The following is a 17,459-nucleotide window of genomic DNA, read 5'->3' on the forward strand; positions in this document are numbered from 1 at the left end:
ACAGTGTTTAACAAAAAATTACAAGGCATGTTATAAGACAAAAAAACAGTCTGAAGAGATGAAGCAAGCAACAGAATCTAACTCAGATATGGCAGAGATTTTAGAATTATGAAACTAGGAATTTAAAATAACTGTAACTAATATGCTGAAAGCTCTAATGGAAAAAGTGGATAAACTTCAAGAAGAGATGAGTAATAAAAGCAGAGAGATGGAAACTCTAATAAAGAATCAAAAAGAAATGATAGGGGCGCCTGGGTGGCTCAGTTGGTTAGGCATCCAACTTCAGCCCAGGTCATGATCTCACAGTTTGTGGGTTCAAGCCCCGCATCAAGCTTTGCTCTCACAGAATGGACCTTGTTTCAGATTCTTTGTCTCCCTCTCTCTCTGCCCCTCCCCTGCTTGCATTCTCTCTCTCTCAAAAGTAAACATAAAAAAAATTATAAAAAAAAAGAAATGATAGAAATCAAAAACAGCATAATGGAAATGAAGAATGCCTTTGATGGGCTCATTAGTAAGCTGGACATGCCAAGGAATGAATCTGTGAATTTAAGAGCTGATCAATAGAAACTTCCCAAACTAAAATGTAAAGTGAAAAACAAATAAAACAGAACAGAATGTCCTTAACAGAATTCAAGGACAATTTCAAAGGATATAAAGGCAGAAACGAGGGGGTACAGATTGTAATTTGAGAATTCTTTACCAAACCATTTTATACTCTGTAAAACAAAGCCCAAAATTTTTAGACATCATGCCCTTCTTAAATCTTACGGTAGTCCTCATGTCTGAGACCAGGACAGACATGAACTGGGACTGTCAGATAGTTCTGACATCAAACTTATTTCTGATAAAATTAGAGGATATTTAAGGCCAGTCATTTCATCTACGCTCATCACTAAAATCCCTGGTCCAGACAAGCAAATATTGCCAGTCTCCCATCCCCACATTCTATTACTGCTCTATTTTCTTACCTCGGTTCCTCTCACTACTTGTTCCTTCACTCCTAATTTGTCTTCTGTGCTCTTTGAAACCCTTCTATTTAATAAACAATCATTCTCAATTTTTTCATAAAACACTCTCCAACTTTTTGCCTTAAAAAAAAGCAGCTTTATTTTCCCCTTGTTACTACTGCCCTTGCAGCCCTCTTCCATACACCATGACTCTGGAAACAAGGAGAGATGGAAGTGGCATTTAACCACTTGTCACAATGACTTCTTTTTAATGTTTTATTTTATTTATTTATTTATTTTATTTCTAGGGGGGAGAGAGAGAGAGAGAGAGAGAGAGAGAGAGACAGCGCGAGCAGGGGAGGGTCAGAGAGAGAGGGAGACACAGACTGAAACAGGCTCCAGGCTCTGAGCTGGCAGTCAGCACAGAGCCCGACGCGGGGCTCGAACCCACGAACCGCGAGATCATGACCTAAGCAAAGTCGGACACTTAACCGACAAAGCCACCCAGGCGCCCCAAATGTTTTATTTATTTTTGAGAGAGAGAGACAGCATGAGTGGGGGAGGTCAGAGAGAGAGGGAAACACAGAATCCGAAGGAGGTTCCAGGCTCTGAGCTAGCTGTCAGCACAGAGCCTGTCGCGGGGCTCAAACCGACGAACCATGAGATCCTGACCTGAGACGAAGTCAGACACTCAACCGACTGAGCCACCCAAGCGTCCCCACAATGACTTCTTTACCAGTATTTTCCATATTTCTCAAATAAACAACAACAACAAAATGAAATGAAATGAAAACAACCTCCTTTTTGAGGCTTAGGCTACAAACAACTTCTCTACTACCCTCCATCTATCACTTTCTCCCTGAAACTCCCAGTCCCTCCCATTCATTTTTTGAAGACTTCACGGTTCACAGATTTTCCCTAATACCCAAATCCCATATTAATCAGAAAATAATTAAACATAGCTAACTAATCCAATAAGCTACCCTCAAAATCACAACTTACTTTCTACCCTAGTGATCTTTATTCAGTTTCTACTATCAAATCCTAGGGCCATGCAACAGATCTAGTCACCCTTCAAACTGATTCCCATTTAAATGTACCACTTCAATCTGACCAAAATTACCCACTATTCTAGCTTTCTCCATAAATATATCCACCTCATCTATTCAACTTCATAAATAAACCTCTGTCCCTTCTATTTTCTCCAACTAACCACTCTTATGGTTTCTCTTCTCTTTCTCTTCAAGCAGGCTGAAACCAAGGTGATCAACTCTTACTGATTCCCTTCCACTGCTTTCCATTTATCATATATATCCAGTCAACAAATCCCTCAACCAAGGATGAATCCTATAACTCATCTTCTGCAGTCCTGAGTTTTAGTAGAGAAAGATCAGAGATTCTATTAAGGCTGACAACATTACAAAATCATCTCCAACCTCAGGTGATTTCTCAGAACTATCTGCCAATTCTTTTGCTTGTCCTTGGTCAGATCCAACCCCTATTTACTTTAACACCTGCACCAAGCCACTCTCCTCAAACCCCCTAGTCTTTCTTTGCCACTCCCTACCTCCCTCAGCAGATAATCTTGCTTTCTACCTCAAAACTGATTTCTCAGTTTCCTCTCTACAAACTTATTTGGATCCACTCTTTTCTTGTGCTCAATTAGTTTCTTTTTTCCTTTCAAGTCATAAAAAGGAATACAGACATAAACTGACTCTAATTATCGGGCTCTTCTACATAATTCAGTTCTAAACACTATCATAAAGAATGCAATGAAAAATCAAATGGTTCATCCAATAAAAGATCTGAGGATTTATAAATACACCTAATTCAAAGTTAACATTACTGCAGAAGTTCAAAATTTAAAAATTAGCCATTGCATGATATTTTTAACAAGCCAGCCATAAGAACACCAAATACCTTCTCTTCTACATACCTGCTAAATGTGTGAGAGTCTTTTGCACAGTGCCAGAAGATACTCTCAACATTCTGAGATCTGAAGAGTGATACTCCAACTCTCTGGTTGGCTCCTGAGGAACAAATGGAGGCAATACAGATGAAAAAGACTGATTAGTGTCCGTATTAGAACGATCTACCTATAAAAAGAGATAAAAATTTAAGAAAATAAGATCAATTTTAGGCTACATCTGGTAAAAAACACACAAACCTAATTTTTATGAAAATGAATACTAAACAGTTATGCCAGTTCCTTAAGATCATATTCTCAACCCTCCTGAATTCATATACAAGTCATATCCTGTTTGGTCAATTCTAGGAAGGCTCTACAAATTATTCTGAGGATCTGGAAGTCTGCATAGAATACTACAGATCAGAAGCCTTGAAGTTTGTTCCATGTAACAATAACATGATGACTGAAGAATCTGAACTTTGGTATATTACTCTTGACAAGCTCAAAGATTTTTTTTTAAAGGAGACATAATTGTGAAAGAGAAACGGAAGGAAAACAGGAATATTTTCCACAAATCCACAAATGTTTAGGAAACAAAGAACTGTATCTATAATCAAATACCAAAAAATATATGTCCTCAAATTTCTTTAAGCAAAAGTAGTAATGAAGTAAAAGTAAAGTAGAAGTAATAGTGAACAAAACTGACAATGAAGTAAAGGTTAAATGCTGAAAAAGAAGTTCTCAAAGTTTCATTAGATCCCAGCAAGTCCTTACTAGAAATTAGATACCATCATTGGTGATGTCAATATATAAATGTATAAAACTTTTCATCAAATTCACTCTCATGTAGAAACAATATACCACTTTTGTTTTCTTTGTTCTCTTAAAAATATTATTCCCTCTTTTTGACGCCCTCTATGGAGAGTCTAAAGATGTAAATAAGCATAAATTCTGTTCTATCCTTTTTTATCAAGGTTTTTTCTATTGTGTAATGATGAACAGTGTTAGGAAGCTGGCAGAGTACAGAAATAAATATTCTATTTCTACTGCCCTGGTCTAGGTTTCTCTAGACCAGTGGTTCTCAATTGTGGGAGATCTTGCCCCCACCCACCCTCCCCAACCAAGGAACATCTGGCAAGTCCTGGAGACATTTTTCACTGCCCTAATTTTGGGCGTGGGGGGGGGAGGGTGGCTACTGGCATCTAGTGAGCAAAGCCAGGGATGTTACTCAGCATCCAAAAATATACAGAAAAGCCCCCCACAACAAAGAATATAGTATAAAAAAAAAAAAAAAAAAAGACAATAGTAAGAGAAACTCTGCTTTAAACATAGCACAAAATTCTTAGTTTTCAATTACCCCACTCTTAAAGGAGACTTATTGAAGTACAGCTCATTAACATATATATCACATATATGATAGAGACCCTGTGTGTGTGTCCCCAGTACATATATGTACTGAATAGCAGCTTTTCTCTAGAGCTTCCAAAGATAGGAAGAAAAAATTTCTATTCCAATCATGACTACAATAAAATTTCATTAATATTGTTCAGTCATTAAAAAAATGAAATCTGGCTATTTGCAACAACATGGATAGTTCTAAAAGGTATAATGCTAAGTGAAATAAGTCAGAGAAAGATAAATACCATATGATTTCACTCATGTGGAATTTAAGAAACAAAACAAATGAACAAAGACAAAAAAACAAACCAAGAAACAAACTCTTAACTAAAGCGAATGAACTGATGTGTACCAGACGGGAGGGGGTTGTGGGATGGGTGAAATAGGTGAAGGAGATTAAGAGTACACTTATCACAATGAGCACTGAGTAATGTATAGAACTGCTAATGTACAGAATATTATATACATAAAACTAATATAACTGTATGTTAACTATACTGGAATTAAACATCAGTAAATACATTTTTAAAAAATTCATTTTATCAAAGCTTTAAAACATACAGATATTAGAGTAGGTAATACAAAAGAAAATGCAGAATGAGAAAGATGAGAAGTATTTATTTAAGAGATTAGCAGGTCTTCATTACTAATTGAAAATGGGAGGAAATCAGGAAGAAAAAAATCAAGATTGGTTTATTTCCCAGTTTTTAATCAATAATGAAAAAAGAATTGAAGGTGATGAAGAAACCAAGAAATGCTAACTCTTCTATAAGAACTAAGAAAATTGGGGCGCCTGGGTGGCTTGGTCGGTTGGGCGTCCGACTTTCGCTTAGGTCATGATCTCGCGGTTCATGGGTTCGAGCCCCACGTCAGGCTCTGTGCTGACTGCCAGTTCAGAGCCTGGAGCCTGTTTCAGTCTGTGACTCCCTCTCTCTCTGACCCTCCCCTGCTCATGCTGTCTCTCTCTCTCTCTCTCCTAGAAATAAATAAAAATATTTAAAAAAAAAAAAAAAAAACTAGTCCCATTGATGGGGCGCCTGGGTGGCTTAGTTGGTTAAGCGTCCGACTTTCGCTTAGGTCATATTCTCACGGTTCGTGGGTTTGAGCCCCGCATCGGGCTCTGTGCTGACTGCCAGCCCAGAGCCTGGAGCCTGTTTCAGAGTCTGTGACTCCCTCTCTCTCTGACACTCCCCTGCTCACACTGTCTCTCTCTCTCCTAGAAATAAATAAAACATAAAAAAAAAAAAAAAGAACTAAGAAAATCTACAAGTCAGTCTGATTTCAGAAAAATGTCTGAGTTCTCTCGATATAGGCAAGTTGTGTTTGAGGTGATGAGAATGTTCACAAGAAAATTTCATGCGAGACAGCATATGGGTCTACCTCAAGAAAAATATTAGGGTCTAAAACTACAGGTGATAACCATCACACAGAGGAAAGCATTTAAACCTTGAGAGGAAATCAGGTCCTGGTGTAAGAGGGGAAACCAACAAAACAAAAATAAATCTAAAGATTAAACCTTAAATAATATTTAGTTACATGGCCAAAATAAGGAATACTTATTTTTTCATAGAAGCTAAAAGAATGTAACATGCTGCTACCAGGAACAAGGAGAAAGAGAGAAAAAAATAATGACAGATAGGAGGAAACCACTGGTGAGAGTCTAGATTCAGTAAAATGAAGAAAACTAACAGCCAAGCAGTGCTACTATATACATTACCCCATCCAACATAACAATGCATGAGGTTATTACTATTCCTATTTCTTTGTAGATAAGTAGAAAGATCCTCCAAAGTCATCTGCCCAAGACACAAGGCTAACAAATAACTGAACAAGGTTCTGACTCCAAATCTCCACACTCCTTTCATGACCCCAAGCTACGTTATACATAAGTAGATGCCCAAATAATCATTTAGAGAAATGATGGTTATGTATCAAAGTAAGGCTAACAAGTATGAATGACTCTTCTGAGACACAGATGAGAATAAGAAAGAAACCAAGGAGCCGGCAAGCCCTCTGAGAGCAAGCTGAGGCATGCAGGAAGATTACTACCATATCTAGTTCCTTGTTTCCCTAATATTGGCATCATGCAACTCCCAGATCATAGAATGGAGCTAAGAGTGAAAGATAATACAAGGAAGATCCTCCCTGAACTGAAAAAATATACTTAAGGTTATAGCTGGGGGCAAATAAAATTTGGAATAGTGGTCAGAGGTCATCTTAGCACATCACTATTAACTGAATATATATTTACATTTCTTTAAATATATGTTATGTGTATAAAAAGCTGGGGCACCTGAGTGGCTGGGTCAGTTAAGCATCAACTCTTGATTTCAGCTCAGGTCATGATCTCATGTTCATGGGACTGAGACCCTTGTCAGGCTTTATACTGCCAGCACAGAGCCTGCTTGGGATTCTCTCTTACTCTCTCTCTCTGCCCCTCCCCCACTCATGTGTGCTCTCTCTCTTGCTCTAAAAATAAACAAAAAAAGCTGATTTAAGTTACATAAGTAGTACTATCAAAAAAATCAGAAACTCTAAGTTTAAAACTGATCATACTTATTTCTCATTCTTATTGATATTGACTTGGACCAATTCCCTGCAAAACCTTTACTCTTGCCAAAATAATGCAAAATCTTGGCTTTGGTTTCACTAACAAGTAGTTAAACAGGAAGACAATTTATGATATAGTGGTTACATACATAGATAAGGTCAGTTTCAAATACTAGCTCCCCTACTTGCTAAATAATCATGAACAAGTTCCTTTAAGTATCAATTGCAAAATGGGGATATTAACAATCCAGGGGCGCCTAGGTGGCTTAGTCGATTAAGCATCCGACTTTCGCTTCGGTCATGATCTCGCGGTTCATGGGTTCATGGCAGTGCTGACTGCCAGCTCAGAGCCTAGAGCCTATTTCAGAGTCTGTATCTCCCTCTCTCTCTGACCCTCCCCTGCTCACGCTGTCTCTCTCTCTCTCTCCTAGAAATAAATAAAAGTATTTAAAAAAAAAAAAAAAACAATCCTGATAGGACTGATCAAAGGACTAAATAAATTAATGTATATATGTAAATCTCTTAGCATAGTATTTGAGCACACATTGTTAGCTATCATTTTCTATCCCACTGTTGTTAGGCTGAAAATTAAACAATGCCTACTTTAGAATGTTAAAGAAAATAAAATTAACCTCATGGTTCTTTATATTTCAATTTTAAATAAATTCAGTAATTATAAATAAAAGGAAAAGTTTATCTCAATATCTTTGTTCATTTTCTCCATCAACTGCCTGAACCTAAAGGCCTAAAAATGACTGTGTGCCAAACTAGCAGCTTTCTAATGACATACTAATTTTATACATGGAAGAACAGGAAAAGGAGAGTAACATTAAGTATACAATATCTACAGTATAACTAACTAAATTTAATGACTAACAAGATACAAGAATGGATTATAAGGAAGCTGACAGTATCTGACAGAAGAGGATGGGCAATGGAACCAAAGGAACATTAAAGTCAAGGGATCCAAGGATCCAGGCAAAAATGAAGCCCTCTATAAAAGAAAGATTGACACGGAACTTTCTTAACACCTCAACGTTACTTTCTAGTACACACACATAATGCTAATAATGATATCGAGAGAGAAGGGAAGGAATGTGTGTATGCACAGGTATGTGACTCATTTGGAAAGAAGCAGTTAGTTCCCTTTGGGGACACTAGCTAGTGTGGACAGTAAGCACCTCAGTATCCTTCCTGAGGAAACACTGGTTCTTATAATCTTCAAAACTCCTCTGAAGAGTCAAATCTTTCAGGAGATTCTAAACAGAAATATTTAAATCTTCCTGGGTCTATTCCAATGCTTGTACACTGAAAGCAAGAATGAAAAAAATGTACAACTGACTGTATCTATGAGTGAGTCTAATCTTAACACTGTCCCAAAGGTTCCTGCTGGCATGAACCAGCATGTCTCAATATGAAAGGCCTGGGAGCTCCAAAGGATGGCCTTTTCTAAGACACCACAGAACTCACTAATAAGGTCTACAAAATACAAATAGTTCTTTCATGCCTACCTGTAACAAATTAATGGAGCATATTCTTGTATGTCAGATGAAGACCAGATTGTAAGCCACATGTTGGTATCCAAGGATATAAATGGGTCCTTTACTGTTATCCCCATTTTTCAACTAAAATATTCTTTCCCTACCCCATAAGAAATGTCAAGTAGAAAAACTTACAGGCTCCTGAAAATCACTCTCTTGCTTAGATGGCAGTTTTAAGACAGACTGCCAATGCAGAGAGCTGTCACAAACCTCTAGATCATGAAGCACACTTTTAAAACCTGCTAGCTCAAGGCACTCACCTGTCAGGTCACCTTGGTCACATACCTGGGCAACAGTGGAAAGTAAAAGAAAAACAAGTAACAATACCATTTCCTGAAATGATACTAAAAAGACTACATTTCCCCCAACTATCATTTTATTGTGTCTCACCTCTCTTTGTAGATCAGCAACTCTTGTACTGTGTATAACAGCATTTTCATCTAGGCTACAGGATTCAGTATCATCATCCAGAGTATAGATGTCAGATTCAGCCTTCACCTGCAGCCCCTCTACAAAACAGGAGTCATTTTGCATAACTGTATGTAGACTGAAACTAGACTTGGCTCCCATAGGCTGAGGAATTTTACCTTGGCCTACATCAGCTTTCAGCAATGTCTCTTGGCCGACTGCAATTACTGATGCATTCCTGGTCACTGGTAAAATACCATGTGACTTTGCACCACATATCATCAAGTTTGCTGAAAAGCTGCTTCCTACAGCTGTAGATGGACTTTCCATGATGTTACTAGAGTTTATATTCTTACCCGAAATATAGTTTGAGGAATCTGCAACTTCTTCAAAGCTTTGCTGCTTTAAATCTTGTAAGACCAAAGAATCTGAAGTCCTTTCTTTCACTGGATGAAAAATGTTTGAAGATCCTACCTTCTCTGTATGGTCAAGAGCAGGAAAAGACTCTATCTTCCCAATGGGAAGAAATGGCTCATTGTCTAAATCACACTGAAATAAAGCTGGCTGTGCTTTGCCAATACCAACAGCCTGGGTGTGAGATTTTTCACTTAAAGAAGCAGATAACTTATGCTCTGGAATGAGAGAAAGTGGCTTAATGAACATTTCCTGAGGAACACTGGAGAGTGACTTTAAATTAGGATGCCAATACAGGGAACTATTACCATTATCTTTTTTATGCAACAATGGTTTTGAAGCTGCCAATTCAAACACCCCAGGAGTGGACGGACAACATGGACGACTTAACTTATCAAAGAAAGAGCTTTCATCACTATAATTTAATAGGGAAAGATGTGGATTCTTTGGTTCACTTTCTTGGCTATCATTTACTACAGACTTACTGAAGTCAGTTTGGGTTTCATATACTGTGCCCTCTTTCTTGGAAGGCTCAATAGAGGCAATAACTGCCTCAAAGGCTACATTTTCAGAAGCATCAACACTTTTTCCACTAAAAGCAGAAGTTGCCTTTTGGTCTGTTTCCCCTTGAATATACAGTTGTTCTGATGTCTCATCCAATTTGGATTTAAGAGTCTGAAGAGGACCACCAGAAACCTCCATCTTATAGGTATCTGGTCCTCTAGAGTGTATATGTATTTCTGAAACTTGTATAGAATTATCAGGAACTACAACATTCTCAATATACTGTATTTCTGAAGATCTGGGAGGTACCTCTGAAAATACTAAAGTACTTCTACTCTCCTTTAGTTTAAAACCTTGAGATAATTCTTTCCCCAGACCTTCTTCATTTCTTGCACACCCTTCCAAAGAATCCGTCATTTCTTTCACCTCATTCTCAGCTGGAGCCCTTAAATAAACACTCTCCAAAAAATGACTATTAGCTGTCAAGGGAATGCCCTTTCCTCTTCTTTCCAACAGACAATGCCAAAAAAAACGAGACATTTTGTTATTAAAATGAGGAGCAACTTCATGTGGAAAAGAAACACGGTCCTTACTGATCACATATGTTTCTGGATGGTGTGAAGTTTCCTGTCTGTTCCATGGCATACATGAAAAAGGGGCACTAAAATTGTCACTTCCCTCAGGAATTTTATTTTTATCAATTGTGTCAGATGAATCTGAATGAGAATCATGATCCTTACTGGTTAAATATTTTTCTGACTGCTGTAAAGCTTTCTGTTTCCAATACCGCACATATGAACAAGAATCATCAAAACTGTTACTTCCTTTAGGAGTCATATATTCATCACTTGTATCAGATGAAGCTGAAACTGAAACTTGACCTTCATCAGCTAAATTGGTTTCTGGCTCCTGAACTTCTTGTGTCTTCCATGCCATATATGAACAAAGAACATCATAACTATCAAAGTCTTTGGGGGTTTTCAGTTCATCATCTGTATCAGACGAAACCATCTCTTCTTTAGTCCCTTGTTCAGGAGGTAAAAAAGAGCGCTGAGACCCAACAGCTGTGCTACCTATAAGTGAGTGCTGAGATACACTAACACAACTGTTAACTAAGTCTGAAGCTACTTCTGACGCTGCCTGGAATAAAGCTTCACTTACTTCCGACGGTCGAGAAAACCATTCAGTATCTTCAGACTTACCAGGAATTCCCCTGAAAATATACAGTTAAAAATAAATAAATAAATAAATAAATAACACATTAAAAACATTTTTTAAATACTAACATGAAAAATATAATACTGATATGACACTGCAATCAAGATTATTTGAAAAGTGTGTTGAAAAACAAAGTTCTAATTTTAAATTCCCTTAAAGTGGCTAATGACTGAACAAGGCAAATTTCTTATAAACAGAAGATGAACTCCTATCCTATGACCCTAAAACAGTATTACCAAAAACTAGGAATATTTTTATGCTGCCAAAAAAAGATGAAATAAAAAATTCAAACTTTGCTATTTAAAATGTTTAATTTATCACCTACCATAATTTAATACGCATTTAACTTTCACTAATTCTTTTACTAGTCATGTATAGTGTTCTTAAAAACCCTTTAAGATGTGATCTATTCCTAAAACCCAACAGTAATGTATTGGTTGACTTATATACGGAACACTTTTCAAAGAAGTAATTTTAAGAGTATATATAGCAGAAGGGCAAAGGTTTTTACTGTGTAAACATGTACAGTTTTTTTTTTTAACTTTTTTGAGTACAGGTGATGCACAGTCTTACATTAGTTTCAGATGTACAACACTTACCATGGTGAGCACTGCGTAATGAACAAAACTGTCAAACCACTATGTTGTGCACCTGAAGCTAATATAACACTGTATGTCAACTATACTTCAATAATAAAAATAAACTATGCCTCAAATGCTAGAATACATGAAAAATTATTTTTAAATAAGCTACAGTTGCCTGGCTCATTTTTACACATATGTTACTATGCCAAATTAATACACATCATGTCTTAACCTAGGGTCTCACTACCTTAAGAGTGTGTGCTGAGAATATCTAACCCCCACCCCAAAGTCTCACCTTAGCCTGAAGTCATTTATAATGGCAACAACTTAAAACAAGAAAAGAAAGAATAAAAAGGTTACATACAAATAAAAAAGAAACCAACCTACCTCAAAGGTGCAAAATCTAGTTCACTTTGTTGAAATAAGGAATCAGACCCAGGCTCTTGATCTTGTGTCAAACATGTCAGCAAAGGCAAATCAGGAGAAGCAAAGTTGTCTTGTATGACTACAAAGTTTTAAATATAAAAATGTTGTGAATGCTGAAAGTTAATTTCTTAGGTTACCCATGTAACAAAGAACCTAAATATGCTACCATCTGGAAGTCTCTACAAGCATCAGAATGATAACATACCAACAGCAACTACCATGTATTCATAGCCTGAAAAGGTCCCAGTCTTAAAGTACAATATTTCAATGAAAACCTTGAAGGATAGGTATTATTATCCCCATCTCACAGATGAGGAAACATAGTACAAAATTTAAGAAATATTATTTGTCCACAGTCAAATAGCTTAAGTGTCAGAGTGAGAACTGAACCTAAAGACTCTAATTTCTTAGCAAGTGCTCCTATCCATTATGAGTGTTTCTTTCCATCTTAGATCAAAGTGTAGTCCACAGGTTCCTGGGCATCCCGAAAATATTCTTAGGAGGTGTCTAGAATCAAAATTATACTCAAAATAACATTAAGATGTCATTTGCCTTATTCACTCTCATTCTCCCACAAGGGTATAGTAGAATTTTCCAGAAGCTGCATCATCTATGATATAGCAACATATTTTGAATGCAGAAGCAGATATCTAACTGTCTTCTACGAGGTCAAGCATTACAGGGATTTTAAGTAAAACAATGTTACTCTTCTAAATAGTTATTTTCTAAAAAAATATGTAATTTAACACCTATGCAGCAATGGAGCTATTATTTTATAATGAGTTAATAAATATTTCAGAAATTTCTCAGTTTTAATTTCTAATAAGGGAAAATATCAATAAGCCACATAAACAAAACCTCTTTGAAGTCCTCAATAATTTTAAAGTATGTAAAGGAGTCCTATGACCAAAAAGTTTGAGAACTGCTGATTCAAAAGAAAAATAATCCTTGGGGCTCCTGGATAGCTCAGTTGGTTAAGTGTCCAACTTAAAGATCTCATAGTTTGTGAGTTTGTGTGAGTTTGTGAGTTTGTCACTGTGCTGACAGTGCAGAGCCTGCTTTAGATTCTCTCTCTCTCTCCATCTCCCCTGCTCGCTGTCTCTCTTTCCCTCTCTCTCTCTCTAAAAATAAATAAATAAACTTAAAAACAATTTTAAAAAAAGGAAAAATAATTCTTACAGATTTCTGATTTCAGTTACAAATAACTTATTAAATATGCTTAAATATGTACAAAATAGGTATAAACTTATTTTTATAGCATTTATATAACTATAAAAGAATAAAGTTTTAATAGAAATAAAACTATAAAACCAACATTTATCTAATGCATTTTATCTAATATTAATGTAACTGGATATGTGACATTTTGCTAAAACTAAACTGTTCTTTTACTATGAATATAATACTGTTGCTACAGTATACTTTCTTGATTTCAGAAGACCTATAATACCTCCCTATCATAACTGTCATACTCTTGTTTTAATCTTTGGTCTGTTTGCTTCCCACCTACACTGTCAACTTCATATCTACTTTATTCACAGCTGTATCCTCAGTGCCTACCAAAGTACTTGCTACACTTAATAGGCACTCAAAATAGATTTATTTACTGAATCAATTTATTAAAAAATAAGAAGCAGAGGCACGTGGGTGGCTCTGCCAGTTAAGCCCTTGACTCTTGAATCAGCTCAGGTCATGATCTCACAGTTCGTGAGTTCATCAGGCTTGGCACTAACAGCCATGAGCCTGCTTAGGATTCTTTCTCAGTCTCTCTCTCTCTCTCTCTCAAAATAAAAAAGTAAACAGTTTTTTGTTGTTGTTGTTGTTGTTGTTGTTTTTTAAATGAGAAGCAGAACAATAATAATAACCTTTACTACCAGGGACTACTTGGTGTAATTCCTCTTTGAACTTGGCTTAGAGGCTCATTCTTAAACCTTTGTAAAAGAAGTCCTTCACCCCTCTAAGAATCCTGAAGGTTTTTAACAAAGACCCCACATTTCCTCACATTTAGACAACTACTGATGGCTTGGATCACTCTTTCTTGAGATATCTAACTGTTCCAGCACCAGTCATCATCCTGACATTTGCCACTGGTAAGACCAATACACCCCTCAATGACTGTATTCATGTGTAACAAAATAGCAATGGTGAAATTTCTTCTAACTATCAGATCCAGGGATCTGCTCTAATAATTAAAAAATGTTCTACTTTCTATAGTAAATGAGAAGCTGGAGTTATTAAAACTTTACCCAGAAAACATTTTAGAAGTCACATCACACAATTTCCTACCCAATTTCAGAAATGTTGAAATTCTCTTAGAGAATTTTGCTTGACATTTTACAGTGATATCAAACTGACTTTATTGTTATATAGTCTTTCTGCTATTAAATGGCACTATTAGAAAGTTCTTTCTTCTATCAAACTGAAAACAGCTTCCCTATAAGTTATGTATTCTCGTTTTAACCTCTTGACTAGGAATTAGCAAATATTTTAAAAATTTTTTCTACTGTTTTATATATTTCTGAGAGAGAGAGAGAGACAGTGTGAGCAGGGGAGTGTCAGAGAGAGAGGGAGACACAGAATCTGAAACAGGTTCCAGGCTCTGAGCTAGCTGTCAGCACAGAGACCGACGTGGGGCTTGAACCCACAAACCGTGAGATCACGACCTGAGCCGAAGTCCAACACTTAACCCAGAGCCACCCAGGAGCCCCAGCAAATTATTTTTAATAAAAGGTCAATTAATAAATATTGTAGGCTTTCTTGGCCACACATGGTCTCCATCATACATACTTCTTTGTTTGTTTTTACAATCCTTTAAAATTACAAAAGGGGCGCCTGGGTGGCTTAGTCGGTTAAGCATCCGACTTTCCCTTAGGTCATGATCTCGCAGTTCGTGCGTTCGAGCCCCGCGTCGGGCTCTGTGCTGACAGCCAGCTCAGAGCCTGGAGCCTATTTCAGAGTCTGTATCTCCCTCTCTCTCTGACCCTTCCCTGCTCATGCTGTCTCTCTCTCCTAGAAATAAATAAAAATATTTTTTAAAAAATAATAAAATAAAATAAAATAAAATAAAATAAAATAAAATAAAATAAAATAAAATTACAAAAACTACTCTTAGCTCATGGAAGGTACAAATCAGACCCCTGCCCTAGACCATTATATGCTCATCTCATGGTCCTCTTATTTTTCTGTTTACTGAACTGTCTTCCCAGAAGTGGAAGTCATTTTCACCTATATATCTCTAGCATCAAACACACCATAGGCATTTAGATATTTGTTAAACGAAAGAATAAATCAATTAAAGGTAAGCTCCTTCCTCTTTAGCTTGACAGCCCTTCAAACACCTGATCATAGCAAAGTCTTCTCTTTGATCTATAGTCATACTCATCTCTTCTCACAAAGGAATTCCAATGCTGTCAACATCTTTCTTAAAATGTGAAATTCAAACTGACTTTGATGATCCACATCATAAAGTACACTGGCACCAATATTCTGAGTTGGATAGCCTTGGCTTCTGTCTGAAAAGAACTTGCTGAATTAACTCCTATCTGTGCTCTTCTACAAAACTCTGACAATACAACATTGTGGTTAAATCTCGTTCCCCTGACAAAGCCTAAGTTTAAAATATGTGGTTGTCGACGGGCACCTGGGTGGCTCAGTCGGTTAAGCGTCCGACTTTGGCTCAGGTCATGATCTCACGGTTCGTGGGTTCAAGCCCCACATTGAGCTCTGTGCTCACAGCTTAGAGCCTGGAGCCTGCTTCATATCCTGCTTCCCTCTCTCTCTGCCTCTCCCGTGCTCACTCTCTGTCTCTGTCTCTCAAAATAAAATAAAGACGTAAAACATTTTTTCTTAAAATATGTGGTTGTCTCTTTTCTCAATTTTTGAAAAAAAAAAACCTGAGTAAAGCAGAAAGAAAATAATATTTGTCTGAATATCATTTAGGCATGAAAAAATTAAAATTACTATATTCATTAGACATTCTTCTATATTCACCTAATCCAAAGTAGTAATAGTACAATTCTGCCTCCAACTTAATGATTTGAAAAGTACTTAAAGTTTACCTTTTGTAAAGGGGCACCTGGGCAGTTCAATCAGTTAAGCATCTGACTCTTGGTTTTGGCTCACATCATGATCCCAGGGTTGTGGGATCAAGCTCCATGTCCGGTTTCACACTGACAGTACAGAGGCTACGTGGGATTCTCTCTCTTCCTCTCTCTTTGCCCTTTCCCCACTCTCTCTCTCTCAAAATAGATAAATACACACACACACACACAAAGTTTACCTTTTGTAAAGAGCTAATAAGTCAGCTCCATATTAAATGGAGGAAACCAATAAGATCTACCTCAAACAAGTCATTTAACCTTTTTATCTCAATTTTTGGATCTGAAAACTGAGAATAGCATAAAGCCTTAAATACTGCTAAGAATCTAACAAAGTAAACATAAACATTTACTTTTCTAAGGACCATGGAGTCTTCACTGCTGAGAGAAGTTGTCAAAGGATAATATATAGTTTACCCCAAGGAAAAATCCATAAATTCTGGGCTGAGGAGGTATACCCACTAGAAAGGATCACCTTTCTGCCTTTTGTGAGGAAGAACATAATAAAATGAGGAGAAAGTGCACATTTAACTAGTCCAGCTGGACAGTGTAGAAAACCAGAAATAAGCTCTAAAGAGCTCCTTAAATCAAGAAAGGATTTAGATGCAGGACCGGTAGCCCCCCAAAAGTATTTTACAAATATTACTACTAGCTAAAAATAGAGAGGCATTACCTAGCAGCGGTGAACATAAGAGATCTCTCTTGGGTTCCTTTACTTGATTTTCCGGTTGGGTCAAAATACCTTCCTCCAGAGATGGGAAGTCTGTCACTTCGGTCCTTTCCTCTCTCATATTAAAACTGGTCTGGGTTGCATCCAAAGTGTGGGAAGAATCCATCTCTTGAGGAAGACAATGCCAAGATTCTGTTCTCTAAAACAATAATTTTGAAGGAAAATATGCTAAGTAATTAACTGAGTTGCCATATACGTTAATATTTAGATTTGAGGCACCTGGGTGGCTCAGTTGGTGAAGTGTCGGACTTTAGTTCACGTCATGATCTTGTGGTTCGTGAGTTTGAGCCCCACGTTGGGCTCTGTCTGTGATGGCAGCCCGAAGCCTGGAACCTGCTTTGGATTGTGTCTCCCTGTCTCTCTGCCCCACCCTGCTCATACTCTGTCTCTTTCTCTCTCTCAAAAATAAATATGCATTAAAAAAACAAAAGAGAGGCGCCTGGGTGGCTCAGTCAGTTAAGCATCAGACCTCGGCTCAGGTAATGATCTCGCATTTCATGAGTTCAAGCCCCACATCGGGCTTGCTGCTGTCAGTGCCGAGCCACTTCAGATCCTCTGTCCCTCTCAATGTGCTTCTCCCTCACTTGTGATCGCATGCACTCTCTTTCAAAAATAAATAAACATTAAAAAAAAGATATATTTAAATATCCACTCATGTAGCATAAAGCTTGCTATATGATGACATTCTCATCACAATGTTTGGAAAAATTAAAACTGTTCTTTCTGTATGTTT

The 17,459-nt window shown here is 37.1% G+C and overlaps 1 protein-coding gene across 1 annotated transcript in view; it reads right to left on the reverse strand.

Annotated features, from left to right (window-relative positions):
- The window catches only part of ALMS1 (ALMS1 centrosome and basal body associated protein), a 130,764-nt gene that overhangs the window by 82,548 nt on the left and 30,757 nt on the right, over positions 1–17,459 (reverse strand). The window contains exons 3-7 of the mRNA XM_039256887.1: positions 16,670–16,865; positions 11,861–11,978; positions 10,412–10,884; positions 8,736–8,854; positions 2,884–3,043 (exon numbers count right to left, since the gene is read on the reverse strand). Coding sequence (XP_039112818.1) covers positions 2,884–3,043; positions 8,736–8,854; positions 10,412–10,884; positions 11,861–11,978; positions 16,670–16,865 — 1,066 coding nt within the window. The remainder of the gene's footprint in view (positions 1–2,883; positions 3,044–8,735; positions 8,855–10,411; positions 10,885–11,860; positions 11,979–16,669; positions 16,866–17,459) is intronic.

Source organism: Hyaena hyaena, unplaced genomic scaffold, assembly GCF_003009895.1.
Source record: "Hyaena hyaena isolate Hyena2069 unplaced genomic scaffold, ASM300989v1 scaffold_591, whole genome shotgun sequence".
In the NCBI taxonomy this organism is placed as follows: Eukaryota; Metazoa; Chordata; class Mammalia; order Carnivora; family Hyaenidae; genus Hyaena; species Hyaena hyaena.